The following is a 15997-nucleotide window of genomic DNA, read 5'->3' as shown; positions in this document are numbered from 1 at the left end:
TTTGTATGATTCTTAATCATAGTATAAAATAAATAGATATTTGCATTAAGGCTCTTAATCATAGTATAAATTAAATATATATTTGTATTGCTTTTATTGGCGTGGAGTCCCTGACGGAAGTTCCACCGCGCCTGAGTGTAATATTATATGTAAGCCGTCAAGGGGACTCACGACTGGTATATATCAGCCGGGACCATCCCGGGAGTGACCTGGCTAAAATGACTGGGAGGAGGAGAGAGTAAGAGTGGAATGAGGAAGAGTAAAGATATGCTGTCTAAGTGCTTGTTCATATCCGGGTTTGAACCCGGGATTTCTAGGCTGTGACCACGGATCACTCCATGTGTAGTATAAAAATTACTATTTACGTATTAAAAGTAATGTATGGTACATTGATATTTTCACGAAAATATAAACTGAAATTATAATAATAAGTATAAGATAAAATCTAATCTTTACGGTGAAATTAACTTATGGAGTTTTTTTCCTTTTTCTACTATAGAATTTATTATTTCTACTGTAGAATAATATGATAAACTGTTCAATGTATTTGAATGGAAAAATGACATTTTCTCGTATAATTATGTGGTTCGCCATTTTGCTTAACTTCTCCATACTGACTGTATACAATTTCTAGTATCACTGGGGAATTCCGATTATACAATAGATATACTAGAGTTCACTGTATAGTCAAGTTGAAGTCTAAACATATGTGACTGTAATTTTTACTTATAAGTATATTAATCAGTTCATCAAAATCAAATCTATTTCTCAATGAAATAGAAACACAAATTTTCCCTTCTCTACGGCTGACATGTTTGTTACTCAGGCAAATTGAAAACTAGCGGTACTTAGCGTTCCACAGGTCGAGCTTCTTATTTTTTCAAAGAATAAGGACAGGAATTCAATATTTGATCGCTGAAACTTCGTTTCCTTGTTTTAGGTTTAATCAAAGAAAGTATGTGCCGGTGCTTGGAGATATTGAGAAAACGGAAGTTGTTGATTATGGCTTCGATTGAGGTGTTCATTCATGAGCCGCTGATGGACTGGGCCCAACAAGCCAAATACTTTGCTATTCTCAAGGGTGTTGACATAAGTGACACAGGTATTATACTATATTATTTATCATAGATCAACTCATAGTGGTTTCGAATTCCAACATTACTCTAATACTGTGAGTAAATTACATACAATCATCATCATCATCATCATCATCATCATCATCATCATCAAACGAAAATCCATGATAATATTCTATCAAGGGTTAAGTGTAAGGGAGAGTCCTTACTTTGCTCTCCTGGGATTAAAATAAGGACCGCAATTCTATTCAATATCCTGAAGACTACTGCGGCTAGCAAGTATTGATAACAAGGGGGCTACAGCACGAAATTTAAATATTTTTTGTTTAGCAGCTCATATAAAATTTGCTTCCAAAATTCTACCTGTTGTCAATATTTGCAGTCTCTATGGTGGTTGAAAGCATATCAATTTGAATTTTCGTTCAATAAGAAGGATATTATCCAGTAACTTTGCTGTTTTTGAACTTTGATTAATTTCTATACTACCATAAGTCTAAAACTTTTTATGGATTCAATGATAACCTGTACATTAAGCTGTACGTGTAAATTACCTGTAGATCTCAATCCTGAATTACACATATTTTTCAGATTGAATTCATAAGTAGTCTATGTTTTTTTTCTAAACGTATTTGTTCAATACCCTTTTCATTTTAAATTTCATTGCTAGCTTTTTTATTTTGAAGTATCTAGGTAGTCATTTATGTAACGTTTGTATTATACAATAAGGGCCAGACCATACTAAGAGATTTTTTAGCGTCGGCAAGGCAGGAAGCTCTCCGATTGGCTGATTGGGTCTCAAAAAAGTGTATGCCTCAAAAACGACTAATATGGTCTGGCCTCTATTCTATATAGCTTTATTATATATAATATCGTGGCACCGAGCTTTGCTCCGGAATACAAAAGCATAGTTTATAATATTTATTGATACACAGAACACAATTCTTTCAATTGATTGGGCAAAGATCAACAGGCACAGCCCAGCACAGCCCAAAATTGTTTCTTCCCCGAATTTTGATGTATACACTAATGTAAATACGGTAGTCCAAGAAGTAGGTTATGATCCATACACTTTTGAATTCCAATTTTCATTTTAAAATCCAAACATTTGAAAACATAAAAGTTTAATATTTTTAAAATGTATGAGTTCAGGGCTACTTTCTTTTATTTTTTAAAATAGAATTATAGTACCCTTTAGAATAAATAAAATAATAAAACAAGAATACAAATTGTAACGTAACTACTAATTTTGGTGATCACATGATAACCTGACGATAGTCTGATCACCGAAACTAGTAGTTACGTTACAATTTTTATTCTTGTTTTATTATTTTATTAATTTCAAAGGGTACTATAATTCTATTTTATAAAAAAAAGAAAAGTTCAAATTTAGATTTTTCACAAACCAAATTTAATAACAAAATAACACTCACTAATCACTTAAAACTGTAAAATAATGATAAGCTTTGAAAATGTTGATATAGGTACTCTAATTTAAATAAAAAAATAATGGATCTTGAATAAAATCATATCGTTGGTCATGTCAACAAATCAGATAAGGTTGATCAAGTCGGTTTATCTATAATTGCCAAATAATACTTCTCATGAGAACCGCTGATTGATTGCAAAAGTTCAACAGTTGAACATAATTCTGTCTCTCTCCCACACAGGCACTCGCATCTTCCGTTATCAACAGACGACGAAATTATCATGATGTGTTTTTCCAAGGATGGGTAATTATCATCCTTTTCATGTCCTTCAGCGAGTTTTCCCATGAATATATAACCAAATAAATAAACATATGAATCCTATTTTAAGCGAGCAATTTCTGTATATCTGTATATATTTTTATATTTGCTAGTTATTTATATTTATGTTTATTTATGTCCAACGGATCTCGAAAACGGCTCTAACGATTTTCACGAAATTGGAACATAGTAGGTTTAAGCGATTAGTGAATGTTATTTTGTTATCCAATTTGGTTTGTGAAAAATCTAAATTAGAACTTTTCTGTTTTCAAATATTTCGACTGAAAAATTGGACGTGAATTCAAGTGAATGTTATTTTGTTATCCAATTTGGTTTGTGAAAAATCTAAATTAGAACTTTTCTGTTTCCAAATATTTCGACTGAAAAATTGGACCTGAATTCAAGTGAATGTTATTTTGTTATCCAATTTGGTTTGTGAAAAATCTAAATTAGAACTTTTCTGTTTTCAAATATTTTGACTGAAAAATTGGACCTGAATTCAAGTGACTGTTATTTTGTTATCCAATTTGGTTTGTGAAAAATCTAAATTAGAACTTTTCTGTTTTCAAATATTTCGACTGAAAAATTGGACCTGAATTCAAGTATAACCTACTTTTTGGACCATTTATAGTGTATAAATCAAAATTCGGGGAAGAAACAGTTTTGGGTTGTGGTTGTTAGTCCTTCCCCAATCATTTTGAAGAATTGTGTTCTGTTTAACAATAAATAAATAACGAGCGACGCTCGGTGCCCTGATATAAATAACCAAATATTTAAATAAATACAGAAATTGCTTCTCTAATATAATAGGATGTTGTATGGATAGACAGTGGCAAAAACAAATAAAAGAGAGAGATGAAAACAATTCATATGTGTACGGGTATTTTCAAGTTTTTGAGTCAGAGTATGGCCTCGTCATCTGCTACATGCAATTTCTGTAGCCTTCCCTGGAATCTTGACAATGAACACTCGGTAATGATGTGGTTCACCACACTCTCAGAGAGGGGTGTTTGATATGCCCCATCGATACATGTTTTTTGGCATCTCCCTTGTCCTGTTTTGAATCTGTTCAGTCTCACCCACACCTGTCGAGGCAGCTCTAAACCATTCACCCTCCTAGTTGAATCATTAACTATGTCTTTGTTTCTGACTGAAACAGATTGCCTAGCCTCGGTCCACAGTTGATGTGTTCGAGGGTTTTCTGCCTGTGGGGGAATCTGCCAAAAAGGTTTTCTGGATTTGAGTCTCAGTGGAGTAGGCAGATCCAGAAGCAGATCTTTGTGAATTGGAAGCTCTTGTTGCTTGCTTATCTTGCTCATTTCTCTGCTAGCTAACTCTTGCCTCCTGAGATGGGGTGGAGAAATGTTACTGAGAACAGGGAGCCAGTCTGTCTCAGTCTGCATCAGGCAACCAGTTATCAGTCGCATTGCAATGTTCAAGGCTACATCAATCTGACGAGTGTAGCAGCTACCCAACCATACAGGAGCTCCATACTCTGCAGCACTGTAAATGAGAGCCAAAGCTGCTGTCCTCAAAGTATCAGCCTTACTCCCCCATGAAGAACCCACCAGTCTCTGAAGCAGGTTCACTCTAGATGATAGTTTTTTCTCAACTTCTGTAGGTGCTCTCGGAAAGTCAATGACCTGTCCAGTATGATTCCAAGGTAGGTAGGATGGTGAATCATTGGGATCTGCTTTCGACAACAGTTCACAACAGGTACTTCATTTGCCTGCTGGTTGTTAAGGTGGAAGGATGTGATGTTTGTCTTGGTTTTGCTTCAACTCCCAGTACTGCAGGTAGTTAGTCAGGATGTTTATATCTGCTTGGAGGATTTTTCCTGTCTGTTTGATGATGGTAGCCTGTGCTGCTATTGCAATATCATCCGCATACATGTATTTCTTGCTTTTGGTATGTGGGATGTCTGAGGTGTAGATGTTGAACAATACTGGGGACAGAATTGACCCCTTAAGCACTCCATTTTTTAGCACTTTCTGCTTACCTGCTCGCCCAGAAATACTCTATAAATTATATTTGATAAGAGCCTATCAAATAGTTTAATGAGTTTGGAGCATCAAAGGCTGTGGACTGAGGTCCACAAACACTGCTGTGGTTTTCAAAATTTTCTAAAAGCCTCTTTCAATGTGAGTGGTAAGAGCCAAAACCTGATCAGTGCAGCTCCTGTTTCTCCGGAAACCAGCCTGCTCAAAAGGAATTTGCTCCTCCACTGTATTGGATATATGTGCCAGAATAATCCTTTCAAATAGTTTGAAGCATTATACAGAGCAGTGATATTGGACGGTAGTAGTTTTAGGATCATCATTGGTTCTTTGCCAGATTTCAAAACTGCAATTATAGTTCTATTTATATCACTATAACCAAACTTCTTTTTATATATTTGTAATAAAATCTGTTCAAGTTCTGTACATGAATGCCATATTCCATCTTTAGAGTAGGATTGGTTCTTCATTCAGGTTCAACTTTTTCCATTTCAGATTATGAATATTTACCTCGTGATAAAATTGAACGTGCCAGGAAGAAGTTGGATGGAGCAAATCCAGCAGTGGTGATGGCCGAAGATCTGAGCTCAGGCCATCGTAGCAAACCTTACTACGTGTATGTTTTGGCAATGGTCAATGGAGACAAAAGCAATCTGAGGTCTTCTAAATCCAAGCATGGACTCACAGTCCGAGAACAAGTGAGTTTTTCACTCTTTATAAATATTCTTGATGGTTAGTAATTATTATCGATAATTTAATATCATTGGAATAATTTGTAAGTTTGGATTAATTTGTTAATAGGAGTAATATCTATCAACTGCAGTTTCATAATACAGAAAAGTTATCACTGGAATTCACTACTGTATATATATTATATATACTATATATAATTTCAGGTACATTTTTCAAGAAATTCTTTTTCAAATGACATACATTATTTCTAAAAATATCGATTCTAGGAAATGTATACCATTTAGAAAAATAACTAATATGTGTTATTTCGAGTTATTAGTCAAATAAATCACGACAGGATATATGGATAAACCGCTCATCCTCTGGGATTAGCAAAGGACAATAGCCCTCTAATAGCACACTTTCCCGTTGACTCTGATGTGTTCCATATTCTAAAAAATGCTAGAAAACTGAAGGACACTGGGTTTTTCGTGCACAAAGACTTCTCTTTCGAAACTAGAAAATCCAGGGCTCAGTTATTCACGATGAGAAAGGAGTTAATCAAAATATTACCACAATAAAAAGTATTTGTAAACCATGATCGGATGACCTTAGGGAACGTGACTTTCGGAATCGATGAAAACGGGCGTTTAAAAGTTGGCAACCAGAACGGAGAGGAGAAACTGCGGGAAATCCTCGGTGATCACACGGATATTGTACTTGCGGCGATGAGGGATCAACGACATAATAATGGATCTGTTAGTGATGAAGTTAATTGAGCCAAAGCCGTTAGCCAGGAGATAAGAGAGTGTAGTGAATTGGATATATTAGTATATAATGTAGCTGGGTTGAGGGGAAAGTCTCTTCGGGATCTATTTAATTTTCATAGAAAGTATGAGTGTTTTATTTTATTGGAAACCTTTGTAGAGGAAGGAAATTATCTATATTTTGAAAAGTATTAAGAGGGATGCAATTTTATTTGGGAATTTGCAACAAGGGATTCACAATTTGGTAGAGCAAAAAAAGGGCAATTGATAGCTATTGAAAGCAGGAGAGACGATATTATTAGAGTAGAGAATTTAAATGGAAGAAACTTAGTTGCTGTGATAGAGAAAAACATTTACATTGTCCCAGTTTATTTAACTGGAGGTTTACAAGGAGAGTGGGTGTTGGATTTTTGTGCTCTGTATGACTTCATATCTACTCTAGATAACACAAGTAGTTTGATTCTTGTGGGAGATCTGAATTGGAGAGTGGGAATTAGTCAGAATCTACCGCATGAAGTAAAGCTAGATCACGCAACTTTATGTCACGGACGAAACTCAAAAGATAACGTTCTCAATAGTAAAGGGAAAAAAATAATAGATCTTTGTGAAGAATATAATATGATAATTTTGAATGGTAGAACTATAGGCGATTTACTGGGGGAGTTCACGTTTATAAATAATGGGACATCGGTGATAGATTTATGTTGCGTGAGTCTAGAGTGTTTAAATGTAATAAAAGAGTTTAAAATTAAACCAGCAAGTTACTCGGATCATTTGCCAATATGTGTTAAAGTTTTGTGTAATAATTATAACGAAAATGAAAATAGTTTAATTCCAATCGCCCCAAAAATGTCCTTGAAATGCCTTGATGGTAGTATATTCATGGGAAAGCTAGTTGGACTAGTAACGTGTTGAAAAATCTCATCTACAATGCAGCCAACTTTAAATGTGAATCAATACCGGGTAGGAAAAAAATCAAAAACAATTAATGGTATAATAGAGAATGTGAATCTAAAAGAGTACAAATGTTTGCGCTTCTAAATTTGTTTCGTAAAAATAATTCAAGTCAGGTGAGAAACGACTATGCGAATGTGAAAAAAGAATATAAGTCTCTCTGTAAAAATAAAAAGGAAAAATATTGGGAGGATATAAAAATAAGCTTGGTACAGTTAAGGAATCTAAAATGTTTTGGGAGATGGTTAGAAAATTTAAAAGATACAATTCAGCACAAACAGCTCATATAAACTCAGAAGAATAGATAAGACATTTCAAACAATTATTTTTGAAAGAAGAATAGATATTCTATTCAGAAGAATAGATAAGACATTTCAAACAATTATTTTTGAAAGAAGAATAGATAAGACATTTCAAACAAGTAATTTTATCCATTAACTCTCTCACACCTTTGAGAGTTAGTTGTCCAAAAATATAATGCTGAGCCCTTGAACAACGATGATTTGTTGGATAGGACGATCACTATGGAGGAGGTCAATTCATCGCTAAGCAAATTGAAAAATGGGAAAGCTCCGGGTGAAGATAGAATCCCCGCTGAATTCTATAAAAGAGCCCCTTTAGAATTTAAAGAGTTTATGTGTATTTTTTTAACGAAGTGTACAATAAAGGGGTATGTCCGGAGGCTTTTAAAAAATCAATAATATTCCCATTGCATAAGAAAGGAGACCCCAAAGACCCAAATAATTATAGGGCTATTTCATGCACGAATTCAATTTACAAAGCTTACATAGGTATTCTCTTGAAAAGATTAGAAGAATGGGTGAAAGTCAGAAATATAATTGCAGAGGACCAAGCAGGTTTCAGAGCAGGTTACTCATTCATAGATAATATTTTCGTATTAAAGAGTTTAATAAAGTATTATACTAACGTGAGGCATAGAAAAGTTTACTGTTTTTTGGTTGTTTTCAAGGCCGCGTATGATTTTATAGATAGGGATGCTCTCGTTCATAAATTATTAGAAATAGACGTCTCAAATAAACTTGTCCGCATTATCAAAGCCTTATATAGAGATACGTCTTCAGTTATATGGTGTGATAAGGGCGTAACAGAAAATATCAGACTTGAAAGCGGATTAAAACAGGGCTGTCTGTTGTCTCCGATTTTGTTCAATCTTTTCACATATGATATCTGCGATAGTTTAGGCGGAGGTTTGATAGTGGGAGGATCAAAAATAAATTCTCTTCTACATGCATATAATTCAGTTCTGTTAGCGGATAATTTGAATATAAAGCAGAGTATGATCAACAGACTAGAGCAATATTGTAACCGATTGAACTTAGTTTTGAACAGGGAGAAGTCTAAAATTATAGTGTTCAGGAGGTGTGGTAGATTGCGAAGAAACGAGAGATGGCATTACGGTGGGGTAAAGTAGTATATGAAAATAAATATTTAGGAATTACGCTGACTTCAACCTTGTCTTTAACAAAACATTTTGTGAGTAAATTGACCGCAGCGAGATATAGAATCAATAGTGTATGGCGTAAACTAATTGGTAATGATGATGTCCCAATATCGACGAAATGGCAATTTTTCGAAGCAATTAGCAGGGCAACAATCACATATGCGGGGCAAGTTTGGGGTTGTCAAGAAAGGGAGGATATTGAACGTTTTAATAGGTTTTTTATCAGAAGAATGTACGATTTACCACAGAATACTCCAAACTACATAGTATATTTAGAAAGTGGCAGAGACGTTATGTGGCTTGAAACTTTGAGAATGAACTACACATACATTATAAAAACTCTTGTACAGCCAGATTTTAGATTCACTAAGAGAATAGCGATATTTTTGGCGCAGAAGAAGAGTGGTTGGTATGGCGATTGGAAGGAAATGTTTAATTTAATGAAGAGTCGATAGATCCTATAGCTCAACCAGATCATTGGGGGAGAGGGTGCGAGAAAATTGTGGACAAAATACATCATAAATTTCAAGGTATGTGGTGGGACAAGACATCAACCTCTCAGTTTCATAAAATTTACTTCAATTTAGGGAGAGATAGATTGCAATCAGAGTATATTAATGATAATAATAGAAGAGGAATGATCAGCATTATTATTAGGGCAAGGGGGTCATTATTGCCATTGAATTTTAGAGTGGATCGAGGAGAAAATAATTACATATGCTCTTTGTGCAACAGTGGTGAGGTAGAAGATATCTATCATTTTATAGGGAGATGTAAAGTCTTAGCGGAATTTCGTGCAAAATGGTTCGGTTGTTCGGCGATGATTAATGAAATAGTGCATGATTATTTGAATAATCTAGGACTTGATAAGAGAATCTAGGACTGAATTGTAAAAATGTTAATTGCTATACAAGTAATCTTAATAATTGTAGAAAAAGTAAATTCTTTGTTTTTTTTGTCAGGTGGAGTGTCTCATTGATCTAGCTACTGATGAACATATTCTCGGAAAATCTTACGTTGGCTTGAAAGCTTGGTTCTGAAAGCGTAAAGTGCCTTTGTTACGAATAATAACTACTTTATCAGGCTGTAAACAATTGTTTATAGTCTAATGTGATGTTTGAACTCTATTAAGCTGCAAATAACTCAGAGTTGTTTATGTGATATTTTGTTAAATTTTCTAAAAATGTGTGGTTATGGGGAATACTCTAATTCTATAATATTCTTCATCTTGATTGAAAAAAAGGCTAAAATAGCTACTCTACAAATTTATAAATAAATTTTTATGTAGAAAATAGCATGTCATTGTTGAAATTTGTAGCTATCTGGATTTCTATATAATATCATGTTTTAATCTTTAATAGTACTGTATTCATATTTTTTGTATAAGTGTATTAGTTCTCATTGCATCAAATCTTATTGTATTATGGAATGTAATAAATTAATAATTTTAATTTTTCAAATTATTGTTCATTTCACACCATACGTAATCAACGTTCAAATTAAAATTGAATAAATAAAATAATTTGAATCAAGTACATTTTTTCATATGGCAACACAGTGAGTATGTTCCCCAAGTCACTTTAACGAGAAGCAAGCGTCTATGGCGACTGCCTGGTAATTGCATTGCTCCTCTGAGAGAAGTGCATTTCACAACAAACATCATCATGATTATCCTAAAAGTCACTAAAATATTTATTTCTATAATTGACCGAGCGAAGTGAGGTCTAAGATTCAAGTCGCCGGTTTGGCATTTCTCATAATGTTTAAATGTTTGAATGTTTATATGTAGCGCATTTACGGCGAAACGCGTTAATAGATTTCCATGAAATTTGACAGGTATGTTCCTTTTTTAATTGCGCGTCGACGTATATACAAGGTTTTTTGAAATTTTGCATTTCAAGGATAATATAAAAGGAAAAAGGAGCCTCCTTCATACGCCAATATTAGAGTAAAAATCAGACTATAGAATTATTCATCATAAATCGTCGGCTCAGTTCCATAAGGTTCTATGTGACAATTTTGGGCTTATTGAGCACATAGATCGATCCCCAAAAACAAAGAGAATGCACCAGTAAAAGGTTCTATGTGTTAAACTGTATTTTAGTTATAGAAATTGATATTTTCATTATGTCCCATGTGCATTACCCCTCCACTGATTTCAGCCATAAGGTTCTATGTGATCATACTGAAACATAGAGCATAATTAGGTCTGAACAGCTGCACTTCCTCTAAGTGGCTAGTGGTTCTATGTTATTAAATGCTTCATTTTTCCCAGTTTTATGCAAATGTGGTAGAAGTATCAATACAAACATATACATTATTAGTTATTTAATCATTAAATATTTATTAGAAATATAGACTTACAGAGAAGGTCCTAAAGTAGGAATACACTGAAACAGATTTCTTAAAAAATCATGGAAACAGATAAATTTTCCTTTTACAATAACAGTTTCAACAATTTCATTGGGAATCATATTCTTATTGGAAAATAATTTTAAGTTAGAAAGCTAAATAACCTTGATGCTGGTTCCATAATTTTCACCAACTCTGTACATACATTGATTGTCTGATTGTGCCCTTTCTTCTGCTTTCACCGTGACATCTTGCAACTTGTTAATTCTCACGTTGAAATTTATGCAATAACTCACTTATTGCTCCCTGATCAATAATAGTACCTATTCTATTTTAAGCTTCAACTATACCACAGAGAAAAATATATTCTCTATTACTCCGTACCCGTAGCCATACTTCCAAGGCAATTGTTACATTGTTGATACTGTAGGAGGAATTATTATACTACTGCTGTTTAAAAAAAGTATTAAATCAGTATGAGATTTTAAGGATTCGTGTAGATAGACCCGCATTTTCATTATTTATCTGATCCTTGGGGGGGGGGGATTAGGAACTGCGTATAGCGAATACTTCAGAAAGATCTTTTTGAAGTAAGTCAGTTTTGTTTTTACCATCTTTAACAATTGAAAGTTCAATATTATAACATGTATTGATAATTGTTTATTCAGTTTCATGCATGAATATGAATAGATCATGGATGTAAATCATTTCATGTGATTGAAACGTAGTTCCCTCAGCCAATGCTTCAGCACCTTTTTTTTAGTATGGTACCCACAAAATGTCCCAGGAATGTTATGATTAAAGAGTAGTTTCCACCGGGGACAGGAGGATATACAAATCTCCTGTAATATCTGGGAACATGGATATATCCCCCCCCCAATATATTTTTTTGTACTTGAGTAAAAATCATGAAAATCATAGGTTTGAAGACTATAACTTTGAAACTATTTTTTGAAACAATTGAATGACTAATAAAATTATATTTCCATTATATTTTTTAAATGAAATAAAATATCATAGTCCTATAATATATTATTTTCTATGAAAAATTAAATAATGATTTATTTAATAAAGAAACTTCATTATTAGGATGTAGTTTTACAAGTAGAAATTGCTTGAAATCACACCAAATTGAGGGTATTTTTCTAAAATTTTCCGGGGGAGGCCACCCAGACCCCCTTCTCGTGATAGGTATAGAATTTTCTTGTTGTTTGAAGGTGTTTTCATTTTAACTTTCTTATGTTTTAATATTTTAAACATCAGTGGAAAAACATTTTAAATATGACTTTGTGGGTAATGGAATTGTTCAGAATTCAAAGACGAACCCCAATTTGACACTGGTTTCTAATAAAATAAAAAGAATAGAAAGTTAATAGCTTAATCCGAACTTAAACCTGCCTCCTAGCAGGTCTAAGTTGGAGTCCAAAATCATCATTTTTGCTCCTGATATTATCTCATTTTAGCCTGATCCCAATCTCAGCAATTCACCGAGATTATCTTTTAAACCCGAGGTGATGATCTACGCTTGAACTCAGCAATCCACCGAGATTAACTTTTAGTCTGATAATGAAGAGTACGTATTGATTGAGGCTCCCTAGCTTTTAATTTGTTTAAAATGTTCAATTCATACACAATTATCTATTTTTTTAGTTTGTTCCCTTCATAATAATTATTATTCCAGGTAATAAACGTTTGAATAAGCTCTAAATGTTTGATCAATAAAGCCTGCTTGCACTGTTAATAAAATGCTGGTATAATAGTTAATAGAGTTGGCTATCCAAATCCATGGATCATCCTTTACTGTATACTAGAATTATTACTAGATTACTAGAATTGCATTTATAAAACATCGATTGCTTGCCTTACTGCAGTCATGATTGTATAGATGTAATCAAGGTTTAACACAGTATTGTAAAAATCTGAATTCTCAGATTACTGAAATTCTCAAATTCTTAATAATATTTATAATAGTTTTTTAATAGAGAAATTGTCATGGAGTGGAGATATTCCAGTGATTTAAAAAATATCAACATTAGAAAAATGACGAGATAAAAGGTTCTATGTTACATACAGTAGTCGTTTCAAATGTGTGATGTAAATGAATAGCCAGAAGGTTCCATGTGGACAGTCTTCTATATTTTCTCAATTCCCAAAACTATTCCTCAAATTACAACATTGTTTTAGTTCCTATGATGATTGAAAAGGTATCTGTTCCATAAAACATTGAAAACATTGGAGAAAAGATGGTAAGTTTTGGTGTGAGTGTATTTCGAGCCTGCTTGAAAACTTTGAACGCTGATATCTCCAAAGTAGCAAAAATACACATAGAACCTTATGGAACTGAGCTGACGAAATCAGCTGACAAGTGATTACACAGATGTGTGGAGAAGCCAGTCTATTGCTGTATTTCCATAAGGTCTATAGTTTCAATTAATCTACCTAGAATACAAGGTAGTGGCCACGAAAAGATGCGCAGTAACAAATCCAAACCAGCTGGTCGGTGTGACGTCATTGGTGCTCTAAAAGTCTATTCTTCCTATCTTTTCAATGTTAAATTGAACAACTTTGTAAGTCTTTTTCTCAAAAAGTAAATAAATTTTAAGTCCTATCGACATTCCCTAAGATTTATACAATATTTATCTTCAATTTGTTTAGAAATTCAATACTTTTGGACGGCTGGATCTTTCAGAATGATCGATTTTGTAAGAGCCTGCACATCGAATACCTGTTGCTCTCTTATTAAAAATTAACATGCTTTTCCTGGCTCTTTTGTAATTCAATTACTCAATGCTAATGAATTTGATAAATCGATCATTGAATAAGGAATAAAAAACGTGAAAACATTAATTAGAGTATAATATTATTTCTCTCAAAATCGTTGATATCTTGTCTGTGTAGCCTACTGTATATTATTACATAGAATCAGTGGAACATCTTGCCGGTTCAACATCTTAAATCCTTCAAGAGTGCACTCTTAATTCAGGAAAAATTATTTACACATATCCACATACTTTAACCAGGTGATATTAGTGCGTTACGGTCATATACAATAATTATATTTATTTTTCTCGAGTAACTTTGTAAGTCTTTTCCTAAAAATTACATAACTTTCAAGTCTTATCGACATCTCCTACGATTTATACAATATTTATTTTCAATTTTTTTTAGAAATTCATCACTCTTGAACTCCTAGATCTTCCAGAATGCTCGGTAATGTAAGGGTATACCGGTTTGAAGATTGAGAACTTTCATTTGATACTACGAGAAGGGATACTCGTAGGAGGAATGAATGAATTAATTTGGCAGCATTTGAAAACATGAATAGCTTCAAAGGTTTTCTACTGGCGGTTTTTATTCAAAGTTTTAATATCCCAACAATTATAAAGTTGAAAAACAGTACTGAATGTAGCCTATTTCTCCTAGTAATACTTTGAATGATAATATAGGCCTATTTTTTTTCAATCACTGTTTTATCATCATAATAATTAGGCTTGGCTTGAATACTTTAATAGTTATCTTGAGCTTTCTCGTTATTTATTACGTTGTACACATTCGAGCTGTTTCCTTTGTTCATTGTGATATTCTTCTGCAAACTCAACCAATATATATCACTTTTTGCTATTAGAAAATATCTGACTGCTAGTCGTTTTTTCTAATAGCTAAAAGTGATTTAATAGTAAGCAGTTCGTGATGGAAAACAACATTGAAGAACAATATATATCCTTTCAAAACTGATTCTAATACCAATAGAATAAAGTTACAGAGAATAAAGGTTGTTAGTGCAGGGCATTCCATCAGAAGGAGAATGTGCATGATCAATGGATGAAGATGGTAAGCGCACCATTTTCCTTCCTTATGATATTATATTATGATTTTTTTGTTATAAACAATCAATTGGATTGATCAACAATTAAATTTCAATTGAATTTTCGATAAAGAACTTTGGATTCAAAATTATTTCTACTCAGTGATCAAGGCACAATTTAGAAACATAATTCTTATCACATAATATACATCACTCTATGTGGTAGAAAGAAAGCTCCAATATGGAACAAAAGAGAGTATGGGGTGATAGTATAACAACACTCACATCATTAATGCATCATAAACTGAATGAATTTCAATTTGAAAAAATATCTTTAAATATGCCCAACCTCCGGTTAAATATCTCTCCGGTTATAGAAAAATAATGTGGAGATTGAACAAACTTGGAATTCACCACACATTATCCTGTTTTAAGTGTATGAGAGTTTAATTTCTAGAATAGAAATGCCCTCCGAGTTGGTTGAAGATATTGTCATCCTTTCGTAGTCTTTCAAACAGGCATTCAACCGATCACTTGTCTTATAGAATTATCAAGTTTATTTGAAGGAATATATTGTAGGATACTTATAGTATGAATCCATATTCATACATATACTTTTCAATGTATGATTCATTTTCATTAAATACATTATTATTGGATCATGAAGAGTTGATTTTCCCTTTCACAAATAAATAAAAAATGAGAGTTTTGCAAGAAGAGAACAAGTATCAATTGAGAATTCCTCTAAAAAATGATAAATAAATGATACAGTAGGTGTTTCACAATACGAGAGCATGTATTCAATACATTACTCAATTATTGTGAAGTCCCCACGCGGTATGCATGCTTTAATATATATATATATATATATATATATTCGCCCTTATATTTTGTTGTAGTTCCCAATTAGAGAGATTCAACCAGAAAACTATTTTCTGATCAAGAATGTGAAAGCCATAATTTTCCTGAAAAAAGAGATCCTCTTGAGGGATTAGGCAATATGTTCTATTGATTCTACATATAATATACAGTACACAGACAAGATAAAGGATTTTGAGAGAAATAATATTAGGCCTATAATCTAATTAATGTTTTCACGTTTTTAATTCCTTATTCAATGATCGATTTATCAAATTCATTAGCATTGAGTAATTGAATAAATTGCAA

General features: G+C 33.1%; 1 protein-coding gene across 1 annotated transcript in view; it reads left to right on the top strand.

Annotated features, from left to right (window-relative positions):
- The window catches only part of LOC111058704 (DNA-dependent protein kinase catalytic subunit), a 123544-nt gene extending 113641 nt beyond the window's left edge, over positions 1–9903 (top strand). The window contains exons 40-42 of the mRNA XM_039427020.1: positions 941–1102; positions 5314–5516; positions 9636–9903. Of these exons, the coding sequence (XP_039282954.1) occupies positions 941–1102; positions 5314–5516; positions 9636–9713 (443 nt within the window). The 3' untranslated portion in view covers positions 9714–9903. The remainder of the gene's footprint in view (positions 1–940; positions 1103–5313; positions 5517–9635) is intronic.
- The last annotated feature ends 6094 nt before the right edge of the window (positions 9904–15997 follow it).

The sequence above is a fragment of the Nilaparvata lugens genome, chromosome 4 (genome assembly GCF_014356525.2).
Source record: "Nilaparvata lugens isolate BPH chromosome 4, ASM1435652v1, whole genome shotgun sequence".
NCBI classification, from domain to species: domain Eukaryota; kingdom Metazoa; phylum Arthropoda; class Insecta; order Hemiptera; family Delphacidae; genus Nilaparvata; species Nilaparvata lugens.
Note: the sequence above shows the minus strand (reverse complement) of the source record. Positions and strands in the feature narration are given on the sequence as shown.